The 25,363-nt window shown below is 37.9% G+C and overlaps 1 protein-coding gene across 14 annotated transcripts; it reads right to left on the reverse strand.

The window, feature by feature from the left end:
* PTPDC1 (protein tyrosine phosphatase domain containing 1) lies at positions 1–24,105 on the reverse strand. 14 transcript variants are annotated; one of them, XM_080387105.1, is made up of 13 exons: positions 23,913–24,030; positions 22,207–22,335; positions 20,786–20,853; positions 11,771–11,833; positions 11,230–11,322; positions 8,313–8,484; positions 7,495–7,575; positions 7,157–7,275; positions 6,247–6,384; positions 4,359–5,563; positions 3,447–3,632; positions 1,390–1,500; positions 1–585 (listed from the first exon to the last, which is right to left on the reverse strand). In XM_080387105.1, the coding sequence occupies exons 5-13, from the start codon at positions 11,312–11,314 to the stop codon at positions 469–471; spliced, it is 2,214 nt and encodes a 737-aa protein (XP_080243231.1). In that variant the 5' UTR covers positions 11,315–11,322; positions 11,771–11,833; positions 20,786–20,853; positions 22,207–22,335; positions 23,913–24,030; the 3' UTR covers positions 1–468. The 14 variants fall into 14 exon arrangements, with proteins under 14 accessions (XP_080243231.1, XP_080243227.1, XP_080243219.1 ...); XM_080387101.1 differs by lacking the exon at positions 11,771–11,833; XM_080387093.1 differs by lacking the exons at positions 22,207–22,335; positions 23,913–24,030 and adding an exon at positions 23,631–23,905.
* Between the last annotated feature and the right edge of the window lie 1,258 nt (positions 24,106–25,363).

A 25,363-nucleotide genomic window follows, 5' to 3' on the forward strand; every position in this document is an offset into this window, starting at 1 on the left:
TTATTTTAAACTTTCTAAAAGGAAAAGGAATTTAATAAGTTCAGTACAATCACGTAACATTAATGTAAACATACATAATACATAAATATTAACTCAATCCATTAAACCTTTGTGTACCATGGCACTGAACTTATGGCAATCACATAACTTGAAAATAACATTGCTTGCCAATGACAAAAGGGTTTATAAACCAATGAAGACATTTGAAAACAAGAGAACAGTTCACAATATAAAAGCACAGTACCTGAATTCAAATGCTACAGTACGGTCACACAGGAGCTGTTCCTTAGAACTGTGTAGATAAAACAATTGTCACTAAAACTTCTTCTAAAAAAATAAAACACTTTGTTAATAACTACTATTACCTCAAGTTAGGTAAATCATGCCAGATAGCACAAAATACAGTAGCTGGAAAATGCAAAACAATTTGGTAGGCCCGTCTAATTCTTCAGCATAGCTGTGCAGAAATCAAGAGTGATTCTCTGTTCCTTCCTTAAGCCTTTTTCTTTTTTCTTCCAGTGTCTGTTTAAATACTTTTTTCAAGGTATTGTAAACATATGGTCCATTTTCAGAATCCAAGTTTGTCTAATAAAAGGGAGAAATTTAAGTTCAGTTAACAGATGTCATATAGCAAAATGCAAAGTAGATAAATCTTAAAAGTTTGAAAAAATGTTATCAAAGAAAATACATGTTTCATGATGGAGTACTTAATGCTGATCATTTTCAATTTTATGCTGACTAGACTTTAAAACAAACTAGTAGAAAGACAAATGCCATGATTGTTTTAACAGGTGACATGTCTGTAGATTTACAAGGGATTAGGAAGCAGTAGGATGAATGTTCGGTTCACACAATTTCACCTGCTGAATCTAAGAAGTAAGCAGCTCCAAGCTGAGCAATAGCAAGTTTAACCTGTCACTGTTACTAAATGATTCCAAAAGCAGAAGTTAGTTATATACATCCTATATTAAGGGCCCGAAACACAACTGAATTGTAACATAACTTCAGAAAATTATTTAATCTGATGGAAAGATTCCAAATAATACAGAAACTACCAAAGCCTTTAGTAAGCTACTCTCAGTGACTAGTTATTCCCACTTAAAAATTATCTTTTCTCTAATTTGAAGTTCATGAATTGGCAGTGATCCAGAAACAGGAAAATGAGACTAAAGGATTAAGGCTGTAGATACAGCACTTAATTTTGTTGAGAATATTTTCAACCCTTCATGTAGGCTGATTATTATAAAATTTAACTCTGAAATGGACAAGCATGAGTACACTAAGTGTGAAGGAATTACTGTAATTTTTCGCACAGTGGCCTGCTCTGTTGATTCACCCTTCATGATTTAAAGCAAATAAACACAATGTCATGGACAAATGGTTGCTTGCCTTAGTGAAAGCTTTAATAGCACGAGCAAGTAAGGCCTCCTCCACATCAGCTGGTAGCATTTGCAAGTTCACCACACAGTGGAAAATACAAAGGATAGTCTGACACTGTTCCTGGTGGGTAAAAGGAACAGCAGCTATTAGAAGAAATAACTCCATGAAAAACATTTATTTAACTTCCAGGTTTTGTTTCAATAGCAGACCGTGCCTTCCCATACTGAAACCTTCAGGTGTAGGAGTTGGGGAGGGAATTTCACAAGCCTAAATTTACATAATTATTTCAGTCATGATGGGAGAAACTCTAGGTCAGGCATGTATCTGGAGACTTATTTTTCAAGGTCCCCTATATAAACAAGTAGCATTCATGTGAATTGGCATAGAAAAAAAGCGAAATTTGGTCTTTTCAGCCCAAAATGCTATGCATGTTTAGGGCTCTTCTGCAGCTAACATAGGATAAGCTGCATCTCTCTATCTACCAAGTCTCTTTCACCATCAGCAAGACACCTGGGTAGCTAGCAAGGATGCATAAAGGGGAGTAAGTGTCTTTGTGGCTGCTAGTCCCTAGCCCTTTTCCGAGGGAGACAGATCTCCACACAGGCAGGTCTCTTAAGAGTGAAACTTAAATTAAAACTTGAGGGATTTCTAGGAAGTGCAGCTGAATATGCACCAGTATGTATAAGGGGCTGACTGGCTGGAGAGCAGATTAACAGGAAAGAACCTGGGTGTCCCAGTGCATACAAAGTTGAATGTGAGCCAGCAATGGGCCCTTGCAGTAAAGGCAGCTCAAGAGCATCCTGGGATGCATTAGACAGACAGCTGCCAGCAGGTCAATGGAGGTGACACATCTGGAGTGCTGGGTCCAGTTCTGTGCTTCTTGGTACAAAAGGGACATATAACATACTAGAACAAGTTCAGCGAGGGGCCACAAAGATGATTAAGGGACTGGAGCATGTGTCACACAAGCAACCTGCTCTAGTTGACTCTGTTTTGAGCAGGGCTGTTGGACTAGAAGATATCCAGAGGTCCCTGCCAACTCAACTATTCTGTTATTCTGAAGTATTATAGGATAAAGTAAGATAAAATTAGTATTTTTTAATTTTTTTAAACCCATTAATTATTCCTTTTCCATTTATTTGTAACAGGTGTCAAGCAGTTATTTTTTATTTAATACAAACAGAAAGTTAAAACTTTAATAGAGTGGAAGAATGCTTCAGGAAGAAACATGATGTTTTTAGATGAACTCAGGAATTCTGAATGTCATGTCATGAAGATGGTGACTGCACACGAAGTTCTGACCACCTATTGATTAGTAGCCGTATTCTTGGGTATCTGGAGGCTGATAAAAGAGGCCCTATTATCTTCATAAATACTTTGGAAACAAATAATTCCCAAAGCATTATGAAATTAATTTGTGTAATTAAAGAGATCAAGAATAGAGATTTTTTTATTATTACTATTATAGATGATATTACCTATCATCTAGCCCTTTGGGGAAAGCACAGTTAAACAGTTTGGATCAGAAACACCTGTTTTTCATCGGGATTTCAGAATACAGATGACCACAGTTCTGACTTATGTAGAATTTGGCCTGGCTTCTGATTGCTTGAATTGGCAAATTCTTCCTATTCCTTGCCCCAGCTCTTCCAAAGCTGATAGATTAACATGTTTGCACAGCAAATATGACAACCATTAAGCACAGCTGCCAGGTGTGATGTTAACAAAAGCCATACATCGAGTCACAGAGAAAACACTTCTCATCTTTGCCTCTGGATCTCTAACTGCAGAATTTGCAGGGAAATACACTGAAACTGAGCTTCTACTGAATGGTGTTCAAAGACAGTATCTGGTATGTTTCTTAAAATATTTGTTAGGAAGTACTGATTAAAATTGAAATAATACAATCAATACCAAAGTAATCCTCATTCTGATTTTTAAAGACATTGAAGTTGCCTTTTAAAAGTGCAATTCCCTTGCCTAAAGGCCGTAAATTAATAGTTTTAATACACATCAGCAAAATGTACTTGGCAGTTAAAGAATGAAATGATATATAGAATACCTACCTTTCTCAGTAAGTAAAGTGCATCCTGTGATTCTGTGCAATTTTTTGCCAGCATGTCAATATCGTCTTTGGATATAATAGGTTCTTTCAGCTGCTCTATCCAGGACCACATCAAGCTACAGAGGATAAAAGGATCTCTCTCGGTACAGATTTTATCCCAAGCTCCATCTCGAGAATTCAGTTCTTTCTTAAAAAACAAAGCAAAGCAAAACTGAAAACGCATCATCTATTTACTTTTGCCAACATTCTCTTTGATTGTAGCACTTGGCTGCTTACATTCCAATAAAAAAAGAAGACTTAGGAGTTACCAAAAAAAAAAAAAAAAAGAACATTCTAGTGTTTTTCAAAACATCAACATTAATCAGCAACAATATAAGTGATTCTTTAAAACAGAACAATGACATAAACAGTGCAGCTCAGAACCTCTCAATTGTCTAATAGAATACATATAGCTTTGGGTTCCAACTTCAAAGCAAATGTTGCTAGAAGGACTTGAGTTTTAAGGATAAGCAGTTAAATTTCTATTAAATTCTTTTAAGCACAGAATCCTCTAATTAGTTCTGAGAAAGCACTGATTAAAAACACAGGGCTGCCTTAAAATCTGTAGTACTTTTATGCTACCAGCAGCCAAGTTACAACCACAGATAACTGCAACAATTTTCATCAGTAAAATGATGAACACAGCCAAAAATAACATTCCAAACTCCTGCTAGAGACCAAATTTGTAGGTGTGTTTTGCTTACTTTTGAAAGAACTGGTCTATAACTTACAAGTACCATCATTTACTGAACCACAGTATAAACCGGTGTCCCAATGTGCCATTTCAAAGCATATGGTGGGATTTTTGACATTCTAGGAATTAACCTAGGTGAAATATGCAGAGCCCACAACATTGAATTAAGTTTAAAATTACCTGCCACATTTCTACCTTCTGCTTCACTTCCTCCTCTCCCAGAAATTCATTTATACCTGCAAGTGCTTTTGCTGCCAAAACTCTTCGGGCTTCCAAACTTAATTCTGACTGCAGAACAATGTGTGGAATTGCCTCTGACACATCTTTGCTACCTTGGCTTTCATATCCAAGGGAAAAGTTCACTTTAGAAGAAGAAGAATCAGAGTCCTCAGAGACATAGACTCTTCTGCTATACATATTAGTCTTGTGGTCTTTTCTATGACCAATCTCATTGGTAAAATTATGCCTTGGTGTTCCAGGTTCCCTGGTATTGTGGAGAGATGCTAGACCTGAAGAAAAGGTTCTACTGCGTTGTACTTCTTTCGTACAGTTCCTTCTGTGATAAAGGGAGGATCCATCTTTTTGTCCATCCAAATTAAATTTACCTTGACTCCAGAACATGCATGTATTACGCACTAATGCTTCTTTATTTAAATCCAGCTGTGGCTTTTGTTCACTTATGGCAGAACATTCCTCACCGCTGTTCCGCTTGGGTTGGTTGCACTGTAGTATCTGAGCAGGTACTGTCCATGCAGTTTCTCCTTGCTCTAAAAGAAACTCAGTTCTCCTTAAATCTGACTCACTATAGCTTAGACGCCTTTTTAGATGAGTTAGAGGCTGAAGGCATTCAACATTCCTTCTTTTCCAAAGAGGATCACATTCATGTCCCAGGGAGAAAAGAGAATCCTGGGTCTCGAAAGTGGATGAGTGGGTGTGGGAGGAGTCTGACATATCACTGTCCTGCCTTGCAAGTTCTCTATCTAGCTGTGTGGATACCAACTGAGAAACAGTCTTTTCAATTTCAGCTGAGAGATCTGGTATATCTAACAATTCTGCCTCTACCACTTGTCTGTTTTCAGCCAGGTCTAACAACAATTTGCAAACAAGATGAATAAGTTTTGGCACATGTTTGAGATGCCTACTCTCGTAACCATGAAGCAGATGTCTCTGACGGGTCAGGTACTGGGACAGCGTCACTGTGTGTGCCTTGGGCTCACAGCACGCAAACACATTTCTCAGAGGAACCAAAAACTGAGTGAATTCTCTGATGCATAACAACTGCCCTCTAGTCTGAATAGAATTAGGCCTTTTTGCTCTGACAAAAAGAATTGCTTGATCAGCACTCATTCTTGTTGCAAAAACTAAGTAACAAGCTATCAGAACACCTGGAAAATAGAAGACAAGCATTAGCTGAAGAACTATCAGACCAAAACAAATACTCAGTGGAACTACAGGATAAAAATCAGTATAGGTAAAGATACAGCTTTATGCCCTCTATTATGTGATGCTGTTACCTAAGTATAGTTGCATTTGTTGGACCATAAGATAGTAAACCCATTCTCACTATAGTTTCAGTGAGAGCTAGTTTCTCACCACAGCATCTCTAGGAGTTCCACCATTTCTGAACACAGGATGGTGGCTTCCACAGGAAGGACATAGGCAAAAAGGTCTTAAAAGAAGTAAATGACATTTTAGCTGCTCCACCAAATCCTACCTGATCTAAAATGAAAGGCAGGTTTGTAAACATGTCATAAATACTGGACAATGAAAGTGTACTAGGTGAATTTTTCCCCATCAGAAAGAAACTGTTCCATTTCAATGTAACAGGGAATTATTATACAGACACGAACATTTTCTAACCTTACAGGTTTGGTTCTCATATACTAAAACTGATCATAACTCTAGCCATTCAGATAATTTTCACAAATTTCTTCAGCATTTTTAACCATTTTACAGATGTACATCTTGCAATGATATAGAATCTAAAAAAATCATTAATAATTTATAACCAGAGACTGTTTTGCATTTTTAGAAAAAAAAAACGTTGATCTTCCAGTAGAGCACATACCTGTCCGACCAAGTCCTGCATGACAATGAACAGCTACCCTCCCTTCCTGCAAGGCGAAAGCCATGACTTTTACCATATCAAGTACAGTAGTGAGAGATGCCACTCCATAATCCTTCCATCCAAAATTATAAAAATAAACTAAAATAAAAATAAAGAGTTATTTTTTGCTGTATCAAATGTGAAATTTCCAGTACTAAATGCAGGAGAGATGACTAATAATAAATGATAGTACTAAAACTGCATAATGGATCTTAGAATCTGACTACATATTGTTTGCAAGAGATTGTTTTCCCATTTCAATGTATGCTTGCTATTGAAATTTGATAAATTCATGAAGCTAGCAAAGATATGTCAAACTAAAGTTCAACTTGAATGTAAAAGGTGTAACAGAACTGACTGATTCATACCAAAATTACTGAGCTATATATAGGTGGGGTAATTCTTTCTTTTTAGAAATAAAAGCACTTCTTCAGTCAAAAGCTTTTTCTTACAGAGATGCTTTTTCTCATCTCACCATAATACAAAAAATACAAAAATACTGCCAATAACAATGCCCTCAAATGAAATAACCTTTTACAGTCTAGATAAGAAAACATGAATTGTACCAGGATTTGAAACACCATTAATGCTCATGTATTTGCGAACTCAGAAGAAAAAGAAATATTTAACTAGCTGTTGTCCTTTCTTTATTCTAAAGATGTGAACATAAACCCTCCATCTCACTCTACATATATACGATCTTCAATAATGTGTACTTACTCTTGATTATATTTGCCAAGTTTCATGTTTAGATCCCATTTTGTGTAACATTTCCTACATAGCTGCTTTTAACACACAAGAATTCAAGTAAAAATATCTGTAAGTGCCAAAATCAGTAATTAATGAGGAACAGCAGCAGGACTGAACTTACTTCCAGCCTCCATAAAAGCTTCAGGAATGTAGGTGAAGCCGCTTTCTTGTTCCAGTGGACTCCCACAGCTTGCATGCTCCCCAGGACGCTGAAGGTTAATTATGGTTTTTATGCCACATCTTAAGGAAGGAATAGATGAGTCAAAGTATTATACTCAGCCAAAATCTCATTATCCCTTATTTTCTGAAACACATTTATTCTTAGTGGAGAATAAATCTTTACCTGTATATCGTTAAAATGAAAGGATCTTTATCAACAAGCCAAATCTATGTTGAAAGAGAAAATGGATCAGGAATTCACTAGTAACATCTACAATAAATAATAACTAAATTTGTTACCTTTCAAACTGTTCAATAATGTTGTACTTGTCAATCAATTCTGTTGAGGGTCGAGCCATTGCCAGTATGTTATCTGTTATCCTGAGAAATTAGTAAAGTAGATAATAATGTTGTTATTAATAACTTCCTGAGTATGAATCTACCAAAATAAGAATACTATGTTACATTCAAGACAGACAGAAATACCTTGCTGATTAACTAGAAATGATTTTTCAAGAAATTCTACCATCATACAGCGACAAATCTTGTTGATACAGATAAAACATATCAAAGACCATTACTAGAGCTGTTTAAATGCCAGGCCAATGGACATTAAAAAATTCCCTCTGAATATAATCTGGACTCAGATCTTTGTTTGGCGCTTTAAGTTTTGTATGCTTCTGAAGAACATCTGCTGTTACAAGAAAATCAGCAGGAATGTAAAGACACATTTCATGCAACTATTACCGCATATGAGTATGCTTTTGAACACACACGTTATTTCACGTTCAGTAAATATTTTTATATTTAAATTCTATTATGAATATGTTTTAATTAATTTGCATTGTAAACCTTAGCAAGAACTGTTCATAACCCAGGCTAGGTTTTGTATAATTCTTGACAGGTAGAAAACTTTCATCATCTTTACTGGGCTATGTACAATGGTCATTACGGGCTACATTAAGCTGTAATTCTGAATCAAGCTATCATTATGTTTTATACTTAACTTAGCAATAGCTTATTTTAAAAACTGAATTTTGAACTTTCCTTTGAATTCTCTCTTTTAATAAATACAGTCAATGCAGTTACATTTAGTGAGAGTAAATGCTGCTTATTACCAGGAAGAGTAAAGCCCTTTAATAGCTTGCTCCTGGTCACTCCATCGAGCTGGATTTTCATACTTGCAAGCACGTCCACCACATGCCATTGAGCACTGCATGTGACCAGGAATGACATGGCGAAGGTGCTCCCCTACTTTAGTGTATTTTGCTGTTGGACGCCTCGAACTTCCTAGAACACAGGCAAAAACAGATTTAGTAAGGAAGATTAGAAATTCATCTCCACCTTAAAAGTATCAGTTCAATCTTAAGTTGATGAAGTTACAAACAGCATAAATATATGGAATATATATATTTAAGGTGCATTTTTCAACACAGACTTGAAGTAAGGATTCTGAGCGGAAAAAACTGCTTGTGTTACTGCAGAACTTGTTTGTTCTCACAGTTTTCTTTGTTTTTTCTGATGAAATTAGAAGTATGTGATATCCTTTGCAACAGAAAAAAACATCACAGTCCTCTTCCACCTGAAACTGAAAATACTTAGCCGCATACTTGTGTATGTATGTGTGCATATATGCTTCTATTTAATCTGTTCTTTCTGAGCTGTAACAGTGAAAAACACATATTAACCCCTGAACAAGGAATCAATGAACAAAATATGAAATACAGGAAAAAAATTCAAACCCCAGTATTTTATGCACATATACAAAATACAGTTAACAGAACAAAAGTATATTAATTTAATACCAAAAAAATACCAGAACTGCCAACAGCCTTAATGAAAGTACTTTACTTTTTTTTTCAGGAAAAGTTGCATCCAGCTCCTCAGGGCTCAGAGACGATATCGCCACCATAACCCGGTGAGTTGATGACGAGAGTACCTCTACAACCGAGCTCCGGCGTCTCTGGATTATGCGAAGAAGAGGATCGGAGGAAGAATGTCTCCGACCCTGGAAGAAGTTGCTAAATATACTCACTGCCGAACGTCTTCGGGGTGAACCCTGCATGACTGACCAGCCCCAGCTACTGTCTAGGCAGGCTGCTGAGGATGCACTGATAGGAAATCCAAGTTCCTCAGCACTGAAGTTGCAAAGAGCTGTGCATCCTCTATGTACTCCAGCAGTTAGTCAGCATGGGCTGAGCTGTCTCCATAGTAACTAACAATAAAGGCACTGCTGCCAGCTATCCTTGGGGCTGCTCCATTCTATAGGAATAGTTTGGGACAGACTGTTCCACTGCTTGATGAAAATAGTTGCATTTCAAGTAGATAATTTTGAAAGCAGACTGGGAACAACCAAAAAATTTTCCATAAACAATGTGAGTATTTAGATAGTTGTAAATAGCATGCATTCAGAACTCGCTAAGACACAAAATACTAAATTCAAAAGAACAATCAAAATGTAGCTGGAGGCTCTGCTTCCTGAGAAATCTGTAAGTAAATACATTATACTCCCCCACCTCTTGGTTTAACATTCCACAACCACCTCTACTCCTCCACTTAGCTGCTCCAAAATGCATCATTAGCTCTGTAATGATTGGGATTAGTGTGTTCCTCCTGAAATGGTTCAGTACATGATGAATTGTAGACTGTTCACTGTGGACCATTCATATCTTCTAACAAAACACAATTTGTTATTCAAAACAAAAGGCTTATTTTTTTTCAGGGCACAGCTTTTTTATTAAGCAAAGCTGTTAGCCCTACAGACTGAGATAAAGCAGATTATAGGGAGGCAAAGATGTATCAGTTGAGTGCTTTAGGCTTTTGAAGGTAGACATTAGGAGGCAAATTGCCTCCCACTTTGCTTCCAGTGTGCTAAGAAGGAGAATGAGCTGGCCAAAAAGATTGCAACACTCTAAAAAGCACAAAATTCTCATGCAACTATGTGGAGAACAGACTATGGCAACGCTAAAAATACTTTGTCATCCCATTGTCTGTGCATTAGACTTCCAAGTCACAGAGAAAGACTGGGGAAATCAAGAAAAACCACCATAACTTTGTTCAATAATTAAATTAATCCCATTGCATTTTCCTAAAGATATATACTATCTTCAGTCTGTGGGGTTTTTTGCATTACAAAACCAGTAACTGTTAGACAGTAATTTGCATAAGAGAAAGCTCTCTCTAATAAAAATTCATCAGGTTAAAATCTACCATTTCTCCTAAAGACTGAACAGAAATTGAGTGGCTGACTTTTGAGTACTGCACCCCAGCTCTTAAAGAGAGACATGGTAGGGTTTGCTGTAGATACCAGGCCTGAAACATCAGTAGTGATGTTTTACGAGAAAAAGAAAATGTTAAAGCTGACTGTTAGCTGTTTTATCAAAACCCTGACTATTCTAATTCAGCAATAAAGATAACAAGAGGTGAGGAAAAAACTATACATGCTTTTATCTTGGAGGCTGGGTGGAAGAGAAGGGAGATGAAGGGAGATTGAGTGCTACCTATATCCAAGAAACATGAAAAATATTTTCTAATTAATTCTATTGCTTTCTTATAGCTAATTCTTGTTTCTCTTCCCAGAAGCTTTTTTTGAGTATATAATCAAATGACAGTGGATCCAGAAATGAGCCAAATAAAATGCTGTACATCATTATTTTCCTACTGAATCAAGCAGGATTTGCAAGTATTCACCCAAAACAGTAAGAAAGAATTAACATCCTGTAGGAGTTTAAATAAGTCATTTGAAGGCATGTTTGTATTTTCAAAGAGCTAGGCAGTTTCTGAAAACAAAAATCACAGTTTCTTCAATTAAGACATCTGACAGTATGCAAGTTACCAAAAAGCTCAACATATTAACACATCATGGTGATGACAAAGTAATGCAGTTTGGTTTTGTTATACACATGTTTATAAATGGGGGATAAGATTTCTGGGGGTTTTAATTTTCTATGGAATTTTTCTTTTTTTTCTTTTTTTTTTTCCCCAGAATTTCTCTAAGCACTTTATATGAATGGTGTATCAGAGAAAAATTATTACCTGAACTCATATTTGCAAGATGTAGACTGCTCTCTAGCAATGAAGAATACGGTAATTCATTTTGCAGCAAAGCTCCTGCAGCCATTGCAGTACCTGTTGGAATAGCAAATATGTTCACTGAAAATCTACAACAAGCTCAAAAATGCAAATAAAGCTGAGTACCTGATGCCTGATTATCAAGTTGTGCAAGACTTAAGATTTGGCCAGTCAGACATGGACTGTACTTTCCTTCTAGTGTGCATTTAAATTCAGCAGCTTCACTGTTTTCTACCAATTAAAAGTTTAGCTGATTTGAGTCTTTCAAGCTCTGGAGTTTGGCTGAATATGCACTTTGTAATGGCGTGTTTTATATGAACAGGAATCACCCAATTAAAAGCATTTAATGTAATGCCATCTTGATTTTCTCAAATTCTTAAAAGTAAACATGCAACCAGTTTTTGAACTGAAATCTTGCAAGGGGCAGTTCCATTAAAGCTAGAAATATCATAAATAGCAACACAATTTCCAGGTCACACCATTTAAAATTTTAGTTGATACTTGCCAAACAGATTGTCCACAAGCTACAGGCCTTCTCTGCTTTCTTCCCTCTGCTCTTGCTTTTAGTCTGTTGGCAAGTTTGAAGTCACATATATGACAATTCACTTCTAACAAGAAAACTGAACACAAGTCTGTCTAAGCAGAAAGTTTTTTCTCATGCTTCAATATAATTTCTAACACAAGATAAGTCCTGCTCTGAAAACCTATCTGACAAAAAGAAAGCTAAAGGAAAGCTGTAAATGTGAATCTATTAATCAGTCAATGTGATGTTCAAATAAATTGCTTACATGCATCTTGAGTAGAAATTCTTACCCAGTATAACTGTTCTGTTTCTCTGCTCTCTATAGGAAAATAGTTGCAAGTATAACAGAAGAGCATTTTTTTTACTACCAAACTAAGTACATCTGAAACTTTACCAAACTAAGTACATAGAAACTTTACTAAATGCACAAACCTTAAGTCTCAAATTCTGCAAAACCAGTAATAGGATTCACCAGTATAAATAATGCTTTAAAAGACAGATTTGCTTAAAAAACAAACAAACAAAACAAACAAAAAAAACCAAAGAAAAAAAAACAAAACCATTGTGTGGATCAGGTGGTATAACAGTCCTGTGTTGTGTTGGAATTGTGGTGTTAACTGCTTGCTGTTCATTGTCCATCTTTTATCTGTAACGCTGCATAATTGTTTTTAAAGTAAATATTTAAATGTATTCAAATATAATTTAATTTAGATATTACATTATCTACCATGTACTTGAATAAATTATTATTCCAACAATGTTAATGGACTTTATTCCACAACATCAGCTAGTGCAGCTCTGTCCTTTCCAAGATGCTTAGAGGTGGGAACAGAATACACGTACACATTAATAACCCTTGTGGTATCAGTTGCCACAATAAGATGAGAATTACATTTGTCTGTGAAAACCAAAAGGCCTTCTGAAACTTCAGTGATGCTCAGAAATGCATTTCTAATGTACTTGCATTATTAAGAGTACGAATTAACATGAATCTTAATAAAGATTAAAGAGTATCTGGAGCATTTTCTACTCAGCTACTTGACCACCTGACTCTGCACTTTTAAAAGTAAATCCTTTAATAAATAGGCAGTAATATTTGCACATAATTGCATTCTATTTGGAGACGTTCCAAGACCTCTATTATTTTCCAGTGGACTTTGAAATCAGTAAGGGATGGCTTTCATGATCAAAGAAAATTTTGTAGCTAAACAAATTATTTCATCCCCAGAAATTCTTTTTAGAGTTAATAGGGTTGAATTAACAAAAATTGTTGATACCTATTTCTCAGACAGTTGTCTCTAAAAATTCTAATAGCTTGTGCAGATAACATAAAAACATTTGAAACAGACATGTCTCATCATACAGGCAGCAGAATCACACCAGTATGACTGTTTAGTTTTCCTATTTCCTTGTACTCAAGTATTAGCAAAAATGAGATGAAATATCAGAGATATTTCTATCATCTAAAACTGTGTTCCTTTTAAAAAAAAAACCCAAACAAACAACAAACCAGAATTCAGGCTGACAAGGACTCTTAACTGAAACAGGAAGAGATGTATATTAATGCAGAAGACGATATACCTATAAAATTACAAAATACTAGCAAGACTGTTCTAAATGGCAGAGGTAAATAATGTGTTTATTTCCTGTGTAACAAATTAGACCTCCCCCAATTTTATATCAGCAGATATACCAAATCCATATTCAAGTTCTGTATAAACAAGCAGTTCCAACTGACTTAAATATTTTGTCTGCATGTCTTTCAGTTTGTTAAATTCGCTTCTTGACAGATGTTTTAAATTGCACAGTGTGATCAATGTGCACAATTCCTTTATATTTATTTATGAAAAAAAGTTAAGTAAGATTGTGACAAATTACAGAGATATATTGCACTCCCTTGAACAGATGTAAAATGTCATTTGGGACAGGAAGTACTATTTCAGTGTAGATGTTACTAGACAAGGGTGTTACATTCTTACACAAATAAAAAGTGTATTAAAAGTAAAAATAGTACTTGGATAAAAGAAACAACTCTCTCCTGATTCTTCTACGTATCGGATAATTCTTAGTTTTTAAAAGGTCCTCTTCAGCATTTTGTTCATCACATGAACACCTAATAGATGCTGGAGATAAAAAACAAGCCTGGAGCGTTATTCCAGGTCATGGTCCTCATTAGCTGCCTGAGGGAACTAAGTCACGTGTCTTATGTCAATCAGACACCACCTTAATCTGACATCAGAGATAATCTGCTCAGTTATCTCTGACATGCATTTCTATTGCCATGACAGCAAAGAAGTTGGTCTTTTAATCCCTGTTTCCCGATTAAAGAAATGGAACAGTCTCTCAGGTGATGTTCCATGTCTTTATGTTTAATAACAGGAAGCAATGTCATTAAGCATGCATAAACAACACCGCTAATGAAACCGAAACATAGCAAAAATAACGTCTGTGTTGTTGGCTGACTGAAGTAAATAGCAGTACCACACTGCCTATGGAAACAAGGATCTCTTGAAATCATGATACACCACCAGATGTCAAGTATTAAAGGGGATACTTCAGAAGGTACCCTCCAGATGCGGATTTTGTATTTGTTTTGACATCTGTGTATTTTTGAGGGGGGTGGGGGGGTCGGTATATGTGTCTGCTTTTGAGCTCACCAATTCCTAACAGAAATGACATAACATTAGTTGTTGCCTGTTGGCTGCACTGTTGAGTCTCTTGTTGCATTTGGTAACATGACAGCTATCAAGTCCTACTCACTGCTTCATACATGCAGAGAGGTAAGTTTCTTGCAGAGTCAATAGTATAAGCACGCTGTGCTATCATAGGCAAAATCGCCCTGTCCTTCCACTTTCTTTTAAGGAGTAAAGCTGCCTCTTGACCACATGCATTTCCTCTGGAATAAAAGCATTTCTCTTTGCAAAGTTACAGGTTGAGTAGTAAAGTGCCATGCAGCGAGTAGGACAACTGGGAGATCAGGGATCCACAACCAAGCAGGTTCTGCAACTTAACTGGTGGGCAGACTCACAGAGGAAGAGCATAAAGGAACTATACGTCACTGGTTCACCCAACGGGCTGCAGTACAAACTCAGCAAACAAGCAATGCAGGTAGCAAATTAGCAACTGGCTTAGGTGTCGCTCTGCCTTTTAATAAGGAAGATTCCTTTTCTTTTAGTATTTCAGGGTGTGAAAATCAGTGGCTTCCAGTCATTGGGCTGAATTTTTGCTCCAGAATGAAATGAGAGAAAGGAGTAATGCCTAATGTTTTAGCAGCCAGAAAACAATTATATAGCTGAAAAGTGATGAGACAAGAAGATGCTGGTATCACCTTGCCTTAGCAACTAAGATGGTTATTTAATAGATGCAATTACTATCTTTTAGTTCAGAACACATTTTCAAAACAGAGAGAAGAGTTTGTGTTCCAGACCGGAATGATTCCAGCTGGGGCAGTTCAGCTGCCGGCACAAACAGTAATCCCATTGTAAAACTCCCCACTGCTTTTCTGCGTAACTGCCTACTAATAGTGAGGTGCCATCTCTCCATATTTGTGTGGATTTGGTAAACAAGAATACAACAGCAGACCACACATTTCAAAAGATTTCTTTTATGTATTAACGTGAAAAAATCTTGGATAAGCTTTCCATTTTAAAAAAAATCAGTGTATAATAAAATCTGTATTAAACCTCAAATGTATTCCTACAATACAGACAAATGCCGATGCCTGTCACGTAACATTTTGAGGTTATTTTTACTATTTTCTTGTCTTCTAAAGAGAATCTGTTCTCTCCTTGTTGCAGTCACATGTAATAACAACCCAGCAGCCACATTTTTAAAGGAACACAGTTAACTACAGATGCAGGCAGGGGCCATGTTAGCTGAGTACCTAAGCACTCAGGTAACACCTCTAAAATTTTCTCCGTGACCTGATTCTACAGATACTTATCTTCCTGAGAAGCTTTGCTTTTGTGAGAAGTCCCACAGAAGTCAACAAGGTATTTGTCTAAATATAAGATCATATGGGATAAAGTTTCATTGCCAAAATGCAAAGTGCTGCAAAATGCACTAATTAAGATGTTTTAGACAGAGAACTAAAGATAACTCAGACTAAGCAAAAACATGATAGTTTAGGGAAGACTGTTGATATTTAATCAAGAAGTTAAGAGCTATGAAATTATAACTTGGTCTCTAAATTCAGGTTTTATATCTGATGTTTTAAGATTGGCAGATAATGAAAATTTTTAACAGAAAAATATAAATTTGCTGAGGCATAGTCACTTCTACAGGAAGCACTAGCAAATGAAACTGTCTTTTAAATTCCAACAGACTATCTAATTTTAACATTGCCAGGAAAAACAAAGCATTTATTTCTGAAGTTTTGTAAAAATTGTAGGTAACAGGTTTTTGTTAAGCTTGGTTGTTATGAATAATGAAACAAAAGGCAAAGGTGATTTTTCTAATATATGTATCAGGAAAAAAAACCTTGTTGAGAGTAGACATTTCACAAATACCTACACTACAATTAACAGAAGTCTTCAAGGCAGTTTTAGCATCAAGCGCACATATTTCATTAGGCACAAACCTCAATTCCCTAGGCTTACTTGAAATTTGAAATGCTTACTACCTATAAGCAAACATCAAGAAACGGAAAAAAGAAAATAAAACACACAGAGAACAGACAGAAGACAAGGTAATAATTCAAACAAATTTCCATATAGTTTAGTTATATCTAATTTACACAGCAGAATAATACTACAACTGTTTTAAGACTCCAGTGGTTTCACCAGGACCACAAACAGAACTGATTTGTTATTTCTGTATGAGTTTTTCCTCTCTTGGGAAAAAAATATTCCCCATCTGTTTCAGTAAAAGGTGAATGTAATTTAATCATTAAGACTGACATTTACAAAGGACTGTAACTGCTTTCACATAAAAAAGGAACAAAAGAATATAATTCATTAGAAGATTATGTAGGTGTTGGTCTGGTGATTCAGCATTTGCTATTCATAGTTTTTTTCACATAAATGGCACAAAACTGCAAGCCAAACTGAGGGACAGGTCTACCAACTGACTTGATTCATGTTATTTAAGTCACATCAGCTTTCTGTGGTACTGTTAACCCAATAGTTTACAGAAGTTATTTTATACCACCTTGAACAGACTGGCAGCTAGTAATTACTAATGAAAATTATAAAGGAGGTGGTATAAAATTAATATATTAACTGTTCTACAAATGAAACTGGTGACTCAGATACTCTTGATTGTGGGTATCGTGTTTACAAAGAGGCTATCAGACTTGTAAGGCTGACTACATACAGAAGAATGAAATATTGTCAGTAATGCATTTTAACAGCATTCAGAAGTGGGAAAGTTTAAAAATGAACTCTGCAAGTTAAAGGAATTATTTTTAAATCTCATCTAATGAAAATAATAAATTTACATGAGTTTTAATCAAGTTTCAATAATTTCAATTTAACACCTTACCTGTTACCCTGCAGAAAGAATAAGTGATTGCTGATCCCTTCATTGTTGCAGCTATCAACCACAAAAAATATGCTGTAGGTAATTCACATTTTACAGAACAGAAGCTGAATGATGTTACCACAGTACTTCCTGTAGTTAACCGGATTCACGACGGTAATCTGGGAGGAGCCGGTAACTATCTTTTCTTTTAAGACTGTATGAGGAGTGCCTTACGGACCATGCAGATAATCATCCCATAAACTGCTTTCTGTGTCTACCTAGATTTTAAAGGGACTGAGGCAAATAGGCCACAGCAACCTGATATTTTAATAACTGAACCACCCATCTCTTTTTTTCTGTTCACCTTATTTTCCTATTGTCAATCACAAGTAAATAAATATATGTATGTGTGTGTATATGCATCAGACAACTAAGCATGTAGATAGCTACAAAGATAATTTTGTGAGGTTACATTAATCAAAGTTAAACCCATAACATTAATTTTGAAACACCATGAAAAGAAGAGACAGATGTTTCACTGTTATCTTTGTTAGACTTGGAACAAAACATTTTTTTCCTCACCCAGTAAAGCATAGCATATTATTGAAGTATTTATAGAGTATAAATTAACTGCATCAAAAGTAGTATCTCAAAACTGTAACAAAAATAATTTCATCTGAATGTAAAGGATGTAATCTACTAAAAACCAAAGACTTTAGTGATTTAACTAAATACTGTACATATAAAGCAATAAAACAAGCTACATAAAATAGGATATCTTATTCTTTCTTACTAAATCAATTTCAGCCACTAAGTATTAGCTGGCAAAATAAAGGCTTCATCTATTTCCATCACTTCCCTGTCTGTCTTATTAAAAAATCCCGTGTTAAGTGATACTCAGTGCTCATCATTAAAAACGCCTCCCAATTAGTTAGAAACAAAATACACCTGCAAGCTTCTGAGATAACTCAAGACTGATGCCAACCTTATTAATTCCAAAAACATCACCTCAGTTAACCACCTGCCTTAATTTTAGCCAATACAGATGGAGCATATAACAGGACTAAATTGTTTAGTTAATTTTCAGAAATAAATTTTGTAGTCAGGTTTTTGCTGTATACTGCTAATAAAAATAGAAAGAAGAAGAATCCAACTACTTTCCTATAAAAAAATTGATTTACCGAGAACAGAGACCAATTAACAAAGTAGTCCTTACAATTACACATCTACTTTCTTACTAATCTTGCGGGGGGGGGGGGGGGGGGGGGAGTCGCATGAACTAAACTGCATCCAGTCATTTGAGAAAACAGCAAACATAATTTTATATGTATGGACATTTTGCAAAAAAACTCCACCCTTAAATAAAAATAGGGCTTCAAAAGATTTGTACACAGTTTTGGAAAACACAGTAAGGTACCTCAGGTACTTAAAAAACCTGAACAGACTGCAGAGCCTAAAATCCTAAGTTGCACATCTTTCTTTCTGTGCTGGTAGAAGTTTCAATTCCAAGCACCCACGGCTTCCCCAGCCTATCAGTGGAACTGGAGGGCTCAAAACCTCCAAAACACTGATCCTCGCAAATCCCGTGTTAGAAGAACTGATGAACAGCCCCACTGCCTCCAGCAGTCCTGCTCAGCACCAAGCTGTAAGCACACAGAATTACGCATTCACTTAGGTATTTGTGAGAGTGGACCCAAGCTGTAAGCAAAGCACATCACTGCTTTAATTCCTGGGAATTAAAAGACAGTAGGAACCCGTACTAGCATTATGGAAAATGTAGCGCAGAAAGAACTGGAGGTCATGTCGTCCAATGTCCTGCTCAAGGCAGGGCTGACTCCCAAGTTAGATCAAGCACTGACAAGATTCCGTGTCTGAAGATCCCTGCACAAGTAATACTCCCCAACAGCAGCACGGTTTCTTGGTTTCATCACGTGTTGTTCATAGTCATTATATAAGTGGCTCTAGAAATCAGAATCTAAGAATTACAAGTAAAGGGACACACAGATTCTACAAGTGTCAGCACACAAAATATATGTTAAAACAAATGGAGCACCTAGTAAAACATTTTGTAAGAGGAAATGGAGAAATTCAGCTTTTTTTTAGTTGACTAAAGAGCAACTTTGGATCATTACGAAATATTAATTAATTTTTTAATATAAGCATAATCTTTTGGGGAAGTTCTAAATGCTCACATTTGAGAAGCTGTCACTGACATTCTTTGTGTTCATTTTCATATGGATAATATAGTAACACAATTTACCTATTTGATTCCAGAGGGGAAACTAATTCTTGAATACTTTGGATTCTCAGTGCAACAGCCCACTGCTTTGTCGTATCAACTTGTGTTACATGTTTGCTGGGTTGTGCTTTATATGTGTTCCTACATTTGTACTCCTCCATATTAATGGCAGCTTATTCAGCTGAAGAACTAGTATTTCCTAGTAATCTGCGAAGTTTAGCTAGTGCCAGTAATTGGTGCCAAACACATTTGTTCAAATAGGCTATGTCATATCTTTGTCAAGACAAGGCTTTATGGTAAATGAAGATGGCTTTTAGGGGGAGTTAAACATTAGGTTGAAATAATTTGCCATTTCCAATGAAAGAATACACAGAGTAGGTGGGATGCTTGTGACTAATCATCTTTATCTCTCTAGACTTGGCATTTTCCTATTTAAACAAAATGAAGAATCCCAAATCCTCTGGAAAATTCTATTGAACTATGACTGCCATCTGAAGATACTAACAAGCTTTTTAGGTAAGAAGAACAGGATCACTGGATTTCTAGCAGCTTATTTCTCTTGCACTGCATGGGCTGCCTCATGGCTACTTTACATTGGACTTAGCAAATCCACCTGTTCTGTGACCTTAGATACTAATTTATCAGATTAGACTGGTAGAAAACTGTCTAAATTGTCTTGTAAGGAGCCGGATGCAATTAAAATGTTTGACTTCTGCTTAGACTGCACTGTTTTCACTGGTACATAGAGCAAATCAAAACATCAAATTATCCTAAAACTTAAAAGTTTACTAAAACCTAATTTACTTGAAGGTTAAATTTACTATAGTACAAACTATGTATTTAGATTCCTAGCTGGCAATAGATGTTTCTAGCTTCACCTTTTGCTTTTTGCTCCTCTCATATTACACATAATAAAAATCAATTAATGTTGCTTTCCTTTCAGCTTGTATTGAAACACTGGAGGGAATGCTTTAGTTTTGTGTAACTCTAAAATTGTATGAAATGTTATTAAAGTATTTTTCTACGTTTTGCTTTTAGATTTTATAGATATGTATTTTACTGCCCCTTAAGCATAATGCAGTACCATGGCAAATCAATCATAAAAGCAGGTCAAACGTCTTTGGTAGACGTCAACTACACTGGCAGTGTTGAAGCTGTGAGATAAATGTATGCAAATCAATCATAAAAGCAGGTCAAAACTTCTCTTTGGTAGATGTCAACTACACTGGCACTGTTGAAGCTGTGAGATAAATATATGTGTGTTTGCCTCTTAATGAGACTCCAGAGCAGCAGCCCACCTGTGATCCCTGTCCTCTTTCATCATCTGTACTTCCGACAGTCTCTCTTTTCATGTTTGTTCCATTACCTAAAATTGCCAATAAAAGGTAAAACGGAAACGTAGTGAAATATTAGGTCAAGACAGCATAGTTATACAAAGATTTAAAATCAAAAGATAGTTCTAAAACTGAAGAATTTTATCAAGTATTACTCACAGGTCATTCAATGGACCTGCAATGCAAAAGGTGACAACAAGCCTAAGAAAAGTCTAGAAACTCTTTTTTTTAGCCACAGGCTTTAAAACGAAACAAAAATCACAGCTTAAACTATACATATATATATATAAAAAGGAAAGGAGAGCTACAGCAATCCTGCCTAGCTCTGCTTTGTGAAATAGCTCATTTTCTACATACATGGCAGAGTGGTACCCACATAGCTGTAAAGCCCTCATCCAGTAATGGTCTGCTCTGGGTTGGTAGCTGTCTTTGAAATCACTGGCAAATGTCAAGTTGTTGGAAAACAGAAATTAGGAAGAAATCTTTCTTCTGTAAATCTCAGAACTTCTGAAGAGCGACCATATATTAAGCTAGTTTGCAAAAGCACTGTTTAATGCACACATAATTTCTATGAAACATCGGACCTGCTGTGAGTATGCAGAACACTCATCAAGTTCATGCACAGTAGATTAACTGTTCAAAAAAGGCAGGATAGGTGAAGGAAATGAGGAAATGTTAGGAAAATTAAGTACCTCTAAGGTACCAAATCCTTCTAGGCATTTATCTTGTGCTTTTTGCTAAGGAACAAAATGGTCAGGCTCTGTAACTCAGGAAACTGAGTGAAGAACCAAAGAGGTCAAAGGAATTTAATGGAAGTGACCAGAGATCAAGAGTTACAAGTGGCTGTATACCCCTTGTGTATCCATTATAGGATTAAGGCCAGGAAAAACTCCAGAGTGGAGAGAAAACTGAGGAAATTAGTATGGTTTTATATGTTTTTCTTATTTTCAACAATAACAAGCTACCCAAGATCAGGAATAGAAATGTTTACAAATTTCTGTATTTTCTTGAAAAAATAACCACAGAATACAAGATTAGAAATAATTTGGGTTTTGTTGTATATTTGCTTAAGCAATGCTGGAATCTGAACCTTGTTTCACAAAGAAACAGAAAATCTATGCCTGGGAAATGTGTCTGAGAAAGGAGGGGGGAGTCAGTGTCACTGTTGATGCTGGTCCTCCGGCATGATGCCTCAGGTGGCCGGCTGCAGCAAGAAGGTGCTCAGGATTTGCTACGGGCAGCACCCTTCCTCAGCTGGAGGGAAAAGACCTGCAACGAACTGCTTCAAACTAGGCAGGTGGTTTTAGCTGTACAGGACAATAACAGGAAAGGGCCAAGTTCATTTTGAAATGTACTTGTTTTAAGGAGTTACAGGCATCAATTACCTGTACAGGTGACCTGGTTGAGCACTTTGAGGCCAGCAGTCTGTAACAGCCATCCAGCTCTGGGTGGCCACTAGCTGAGCAGTCGCTGCAGCATGCAGAAAAATACCCAGCCAGGGACTTCTGAGTCACCTGGTGAAGTAAATGAGAAACTCAGCTTGCCTAGTTGAACTCTTTAAACAGGTATGTCTTTAATTCTAAATCATATACTAGCAGGAAGAAAAATTAAAATAAACCAGCAGACTATAGTCTCCATTCAGAAAAGTGGGACTATATTGCCAGAAAGTGGGAATAAATTTGCTCTCTGGGACTGAAAGATATAAGCAAACTTGTACCTTATCTGACACTTGCAGTCCATTTTTTAAATATTATTTGTAGCACATTCCTTCCCAGCAACTAACTTCATCCATGTCAGATTTCACAACTTCTACTCTTTACTTCTCTCATTTGTAATGTAACTATTACCAAAAAAATACTTATAGTGGTATAATTGGATTTACAATGAAGTCAAATATTTACTCAAACGCATGGAAAAAACACTATTCAGATCAGTTTATGCTGCCACCCAAGCAATCACACAATGACAGAGGATTACATTGCTAATTATATCTCCACGGTGATATTCTTACAGCATCTGGCCCTGAAGACTGTCTCCCTAACATATTTCATCTTTCTTGTCTTACACATGCGGCTCCATATATGAAACTACCGATGAAAACAAGAGATGGAAAAATGCTTTGAAGTAATACATAATTGCAAATACTCTGATTTATTTTGTACATATTCTTTTGGGATTAATTACTCCACAGATGTAGTGCTCAAGTTCTACTAGTGGAGGTGCAGGCCTCCTGAAAACATGTCTCTTTCTGAATGAAAAGCAAGGGAGCGGGTGCAGAGGGAAAAAATTAAGTATATATTACTAATATAGCTGGTAATCTTTTCTTGTTAATCTACTGATGAGCATACTTACACTCTGTTGGCAAAAGCAGTAACAGCTACATCTAAAAATCATTATCCAGTGTCTGGATTGAAGAATATGCCATATGCACAAGTGCCTTTTCAACTCCAAAGGGGACTGACTGAGCGGTGTTTTTCAAAGGCGATTAAGTGATGATTAGAGGTAGGGCTCAACTGCTACAAAACATGGAAATACTGTTGCGAAAGGGGAAACCAAGACGTACGCCTTGGCGAAAGTTAAATCCCGGGGTATCACCTCGGGAACGCCGGCAGGAAGAGCCGAATTGCCTTGCAGCCAGGCCGGAGGGAGCAGGGCAGCTCCCGCAGAGAGGGGGTGTTCAATTCCTAACGGAGGGCCTCTGCTCAGATCACTAGGGAACGTGGCATCGCCAGAGAACTTAAAGGCAGTAGCTACGGAAGGGCGTTTCAGGTCCTTCTTTGTCCGTGCCGAGCACGCTGCAGTCGCTTACCTGAGCCGGAGGGCGGGCAGCGGCCGAGGGAGCGCCAGAGCAGCCGGGGCTCCCCGGGACAGGGGGCGCCAGGACTTAAAATGGCGGCGGCCCCTCAGAGGGGTCCCAGGCCGCCGCCGGGCGTGCCGCGCTACCATAGCGACCGAGGCGGGCTCCAGGGGAACGGCAAGAGCGGGGCGACCCTCACGGGCTGGGGGAGAGGGGCTGAGCGGGGCGGGGCGCCACGCTGGCAGAGGACGGCCGCCAGTGCGGGCAGGGGCGCGGGAAGAGCGCCGGACCCACCTGCCTCCCGCTGCGTCAGGCCGCCACTCCGCCGCCCGGCTGGGCAAAAGGGCGCCGGCCGTGGGCGCATGCGCCACCGTGAGGGAGTGGGCCGGGCGGCGGCTGGGCCGGGGTTTCCCCCGCCGGGGCCCCGCAGCTGCGGCTCGCTCGGCGCTTCCTTGGTGCAGCTCCAGAGGCGCTGGGGGGCGAGTGGCGACCGGCGAGCGCGTCCTCTGGCCGAGGGGAGGCGGTGCCGCCCGGTGAGCGCCTCGGGCTGCCCGCGCTGCCAAAGCCGGTGTCCGAAGTGGGGCTGGGCCAGGGGCCCGTGCCGCCGCCCGCGCAGCGCCGCCCGGGCGGGGGCCAGGCCGCGGGCCTCCTGCCGCTGCCGCACGACCAGAAGTGCGCAAATATATTTGTTGACGCGGTGAAACGTTTTTAGCGTCGTCGTGGGTGATTCCTCTTAGCGGTTAATTTTGGTGAATTTTGACGGAAATGTTTCAAAAGGCCGTGTCTTTGAGGTGGACGGTGCGTGCAGCCGTCGCGCTGTGCCCCGGTGGGCCGCGGCCGGCAGGTCCCTGGTGTTGCCTCATCGTGCTGCTCAGCGGCGAAGCGATGCCCAACGGACATCGGTGAGGGTTTTGAGAGGCGTGGTCGAAGGGGTTTTTAGCATTTTTAACAGGCATAAAAAGTTACTTGGGTCTTGGACACGGAGTAGAATACGTTTATAATGGTTTATTTAAATACTACAGTTGAATACACAGTTGCTGATTAAAGGAGTAGTAAGAGCTGTAAACCTTTGTGGTGCATTAGTGTGCTAGGCTGAAACATCTGCCCCCTGGCTAATGAGGATGGTTTTGGAGTGAGTGTCCTTGTAACACACTTTTGAAGTTTAGCTGTGGTTTTCAAAATATTTGGAGATTTTTGACAGTGTTATGTGTCTGTTTCATTAGCCACACTACTACGTTAGCTCATAGAATTAGTGTCTGTAGTACGTTTCATAAATTACATAAACATTAGCAGTGTTTATGTATCTTTAAGTTTTTAAAGGTAAAGCACATATGGGAACTCGGTGGAAATGCTGAAGAGTCTGTTGCTCCTTTTCTTTCTACTAAGCTGAAGGAGCTGTCAGCATAGGAGATGCAGGGCTTGCTTCTTAAAACATTTCAGTCGTATTAGTTCTGAAGTGTCTTAAACATGTCTTGGTTGGTTTTGTAGCATTAGCATACCACATTTCCTACAATAACTGTGAGTTCTAAACAAGCAAAAACATGGCTCTGTGACTCTTGCCTCTGTCTCCCTCTAAAAGACTCAAATGCAGTTTCCCTTCCTGCATCTACCTGGCAGAAACTGTTGCTAAAGCTTGCAAGCTTCATTTTTAAAATTAACTACAGGGCACACGTTTAGTGTTCAGTCCTGCTGAGTGTGATTTGTGCCTTTGCCATCAATTAGAATTCTCATGTGTTTAGGGTTTT

The sequence above is a fragment of the Falco punctatus genome (genome assembly GCF_963210335.1).
Source record: "Falco punctatus genome assembly, chromosome: 4".
Taxonomy (NCBI): domain Eukaryota; kingdom Metazoa; phylum Chordata; class Aves; order Falconiformes; family Falconidae; genus Falco; species Falco punctatus.

Bases quoted from the DNA above. Each gene is read 5' to 3' on its own strand.
- PTPDC1 (XM_080387092.1), bottom strand. From the start codon at position 9,259: ATGCAGGGTTCACCCCGAAGACGTTCGGCAGTGAGTATATTTAGCAAC. The intron at 7,576-8,312 runs GTAATAAGCAGC...CTAATTTCTCAG, and splicing joins AAAGGGCTTTACTCTTCCTG to GATAACAGATAACATACTGG. The intron at 6,385-7,156 runs GTAAGTTCAGTC...TTTTTATTTTAG, and splicing joins AGCTTTTATGGAGGCTGGAA to TTTATTTTTATAATTTTGGA.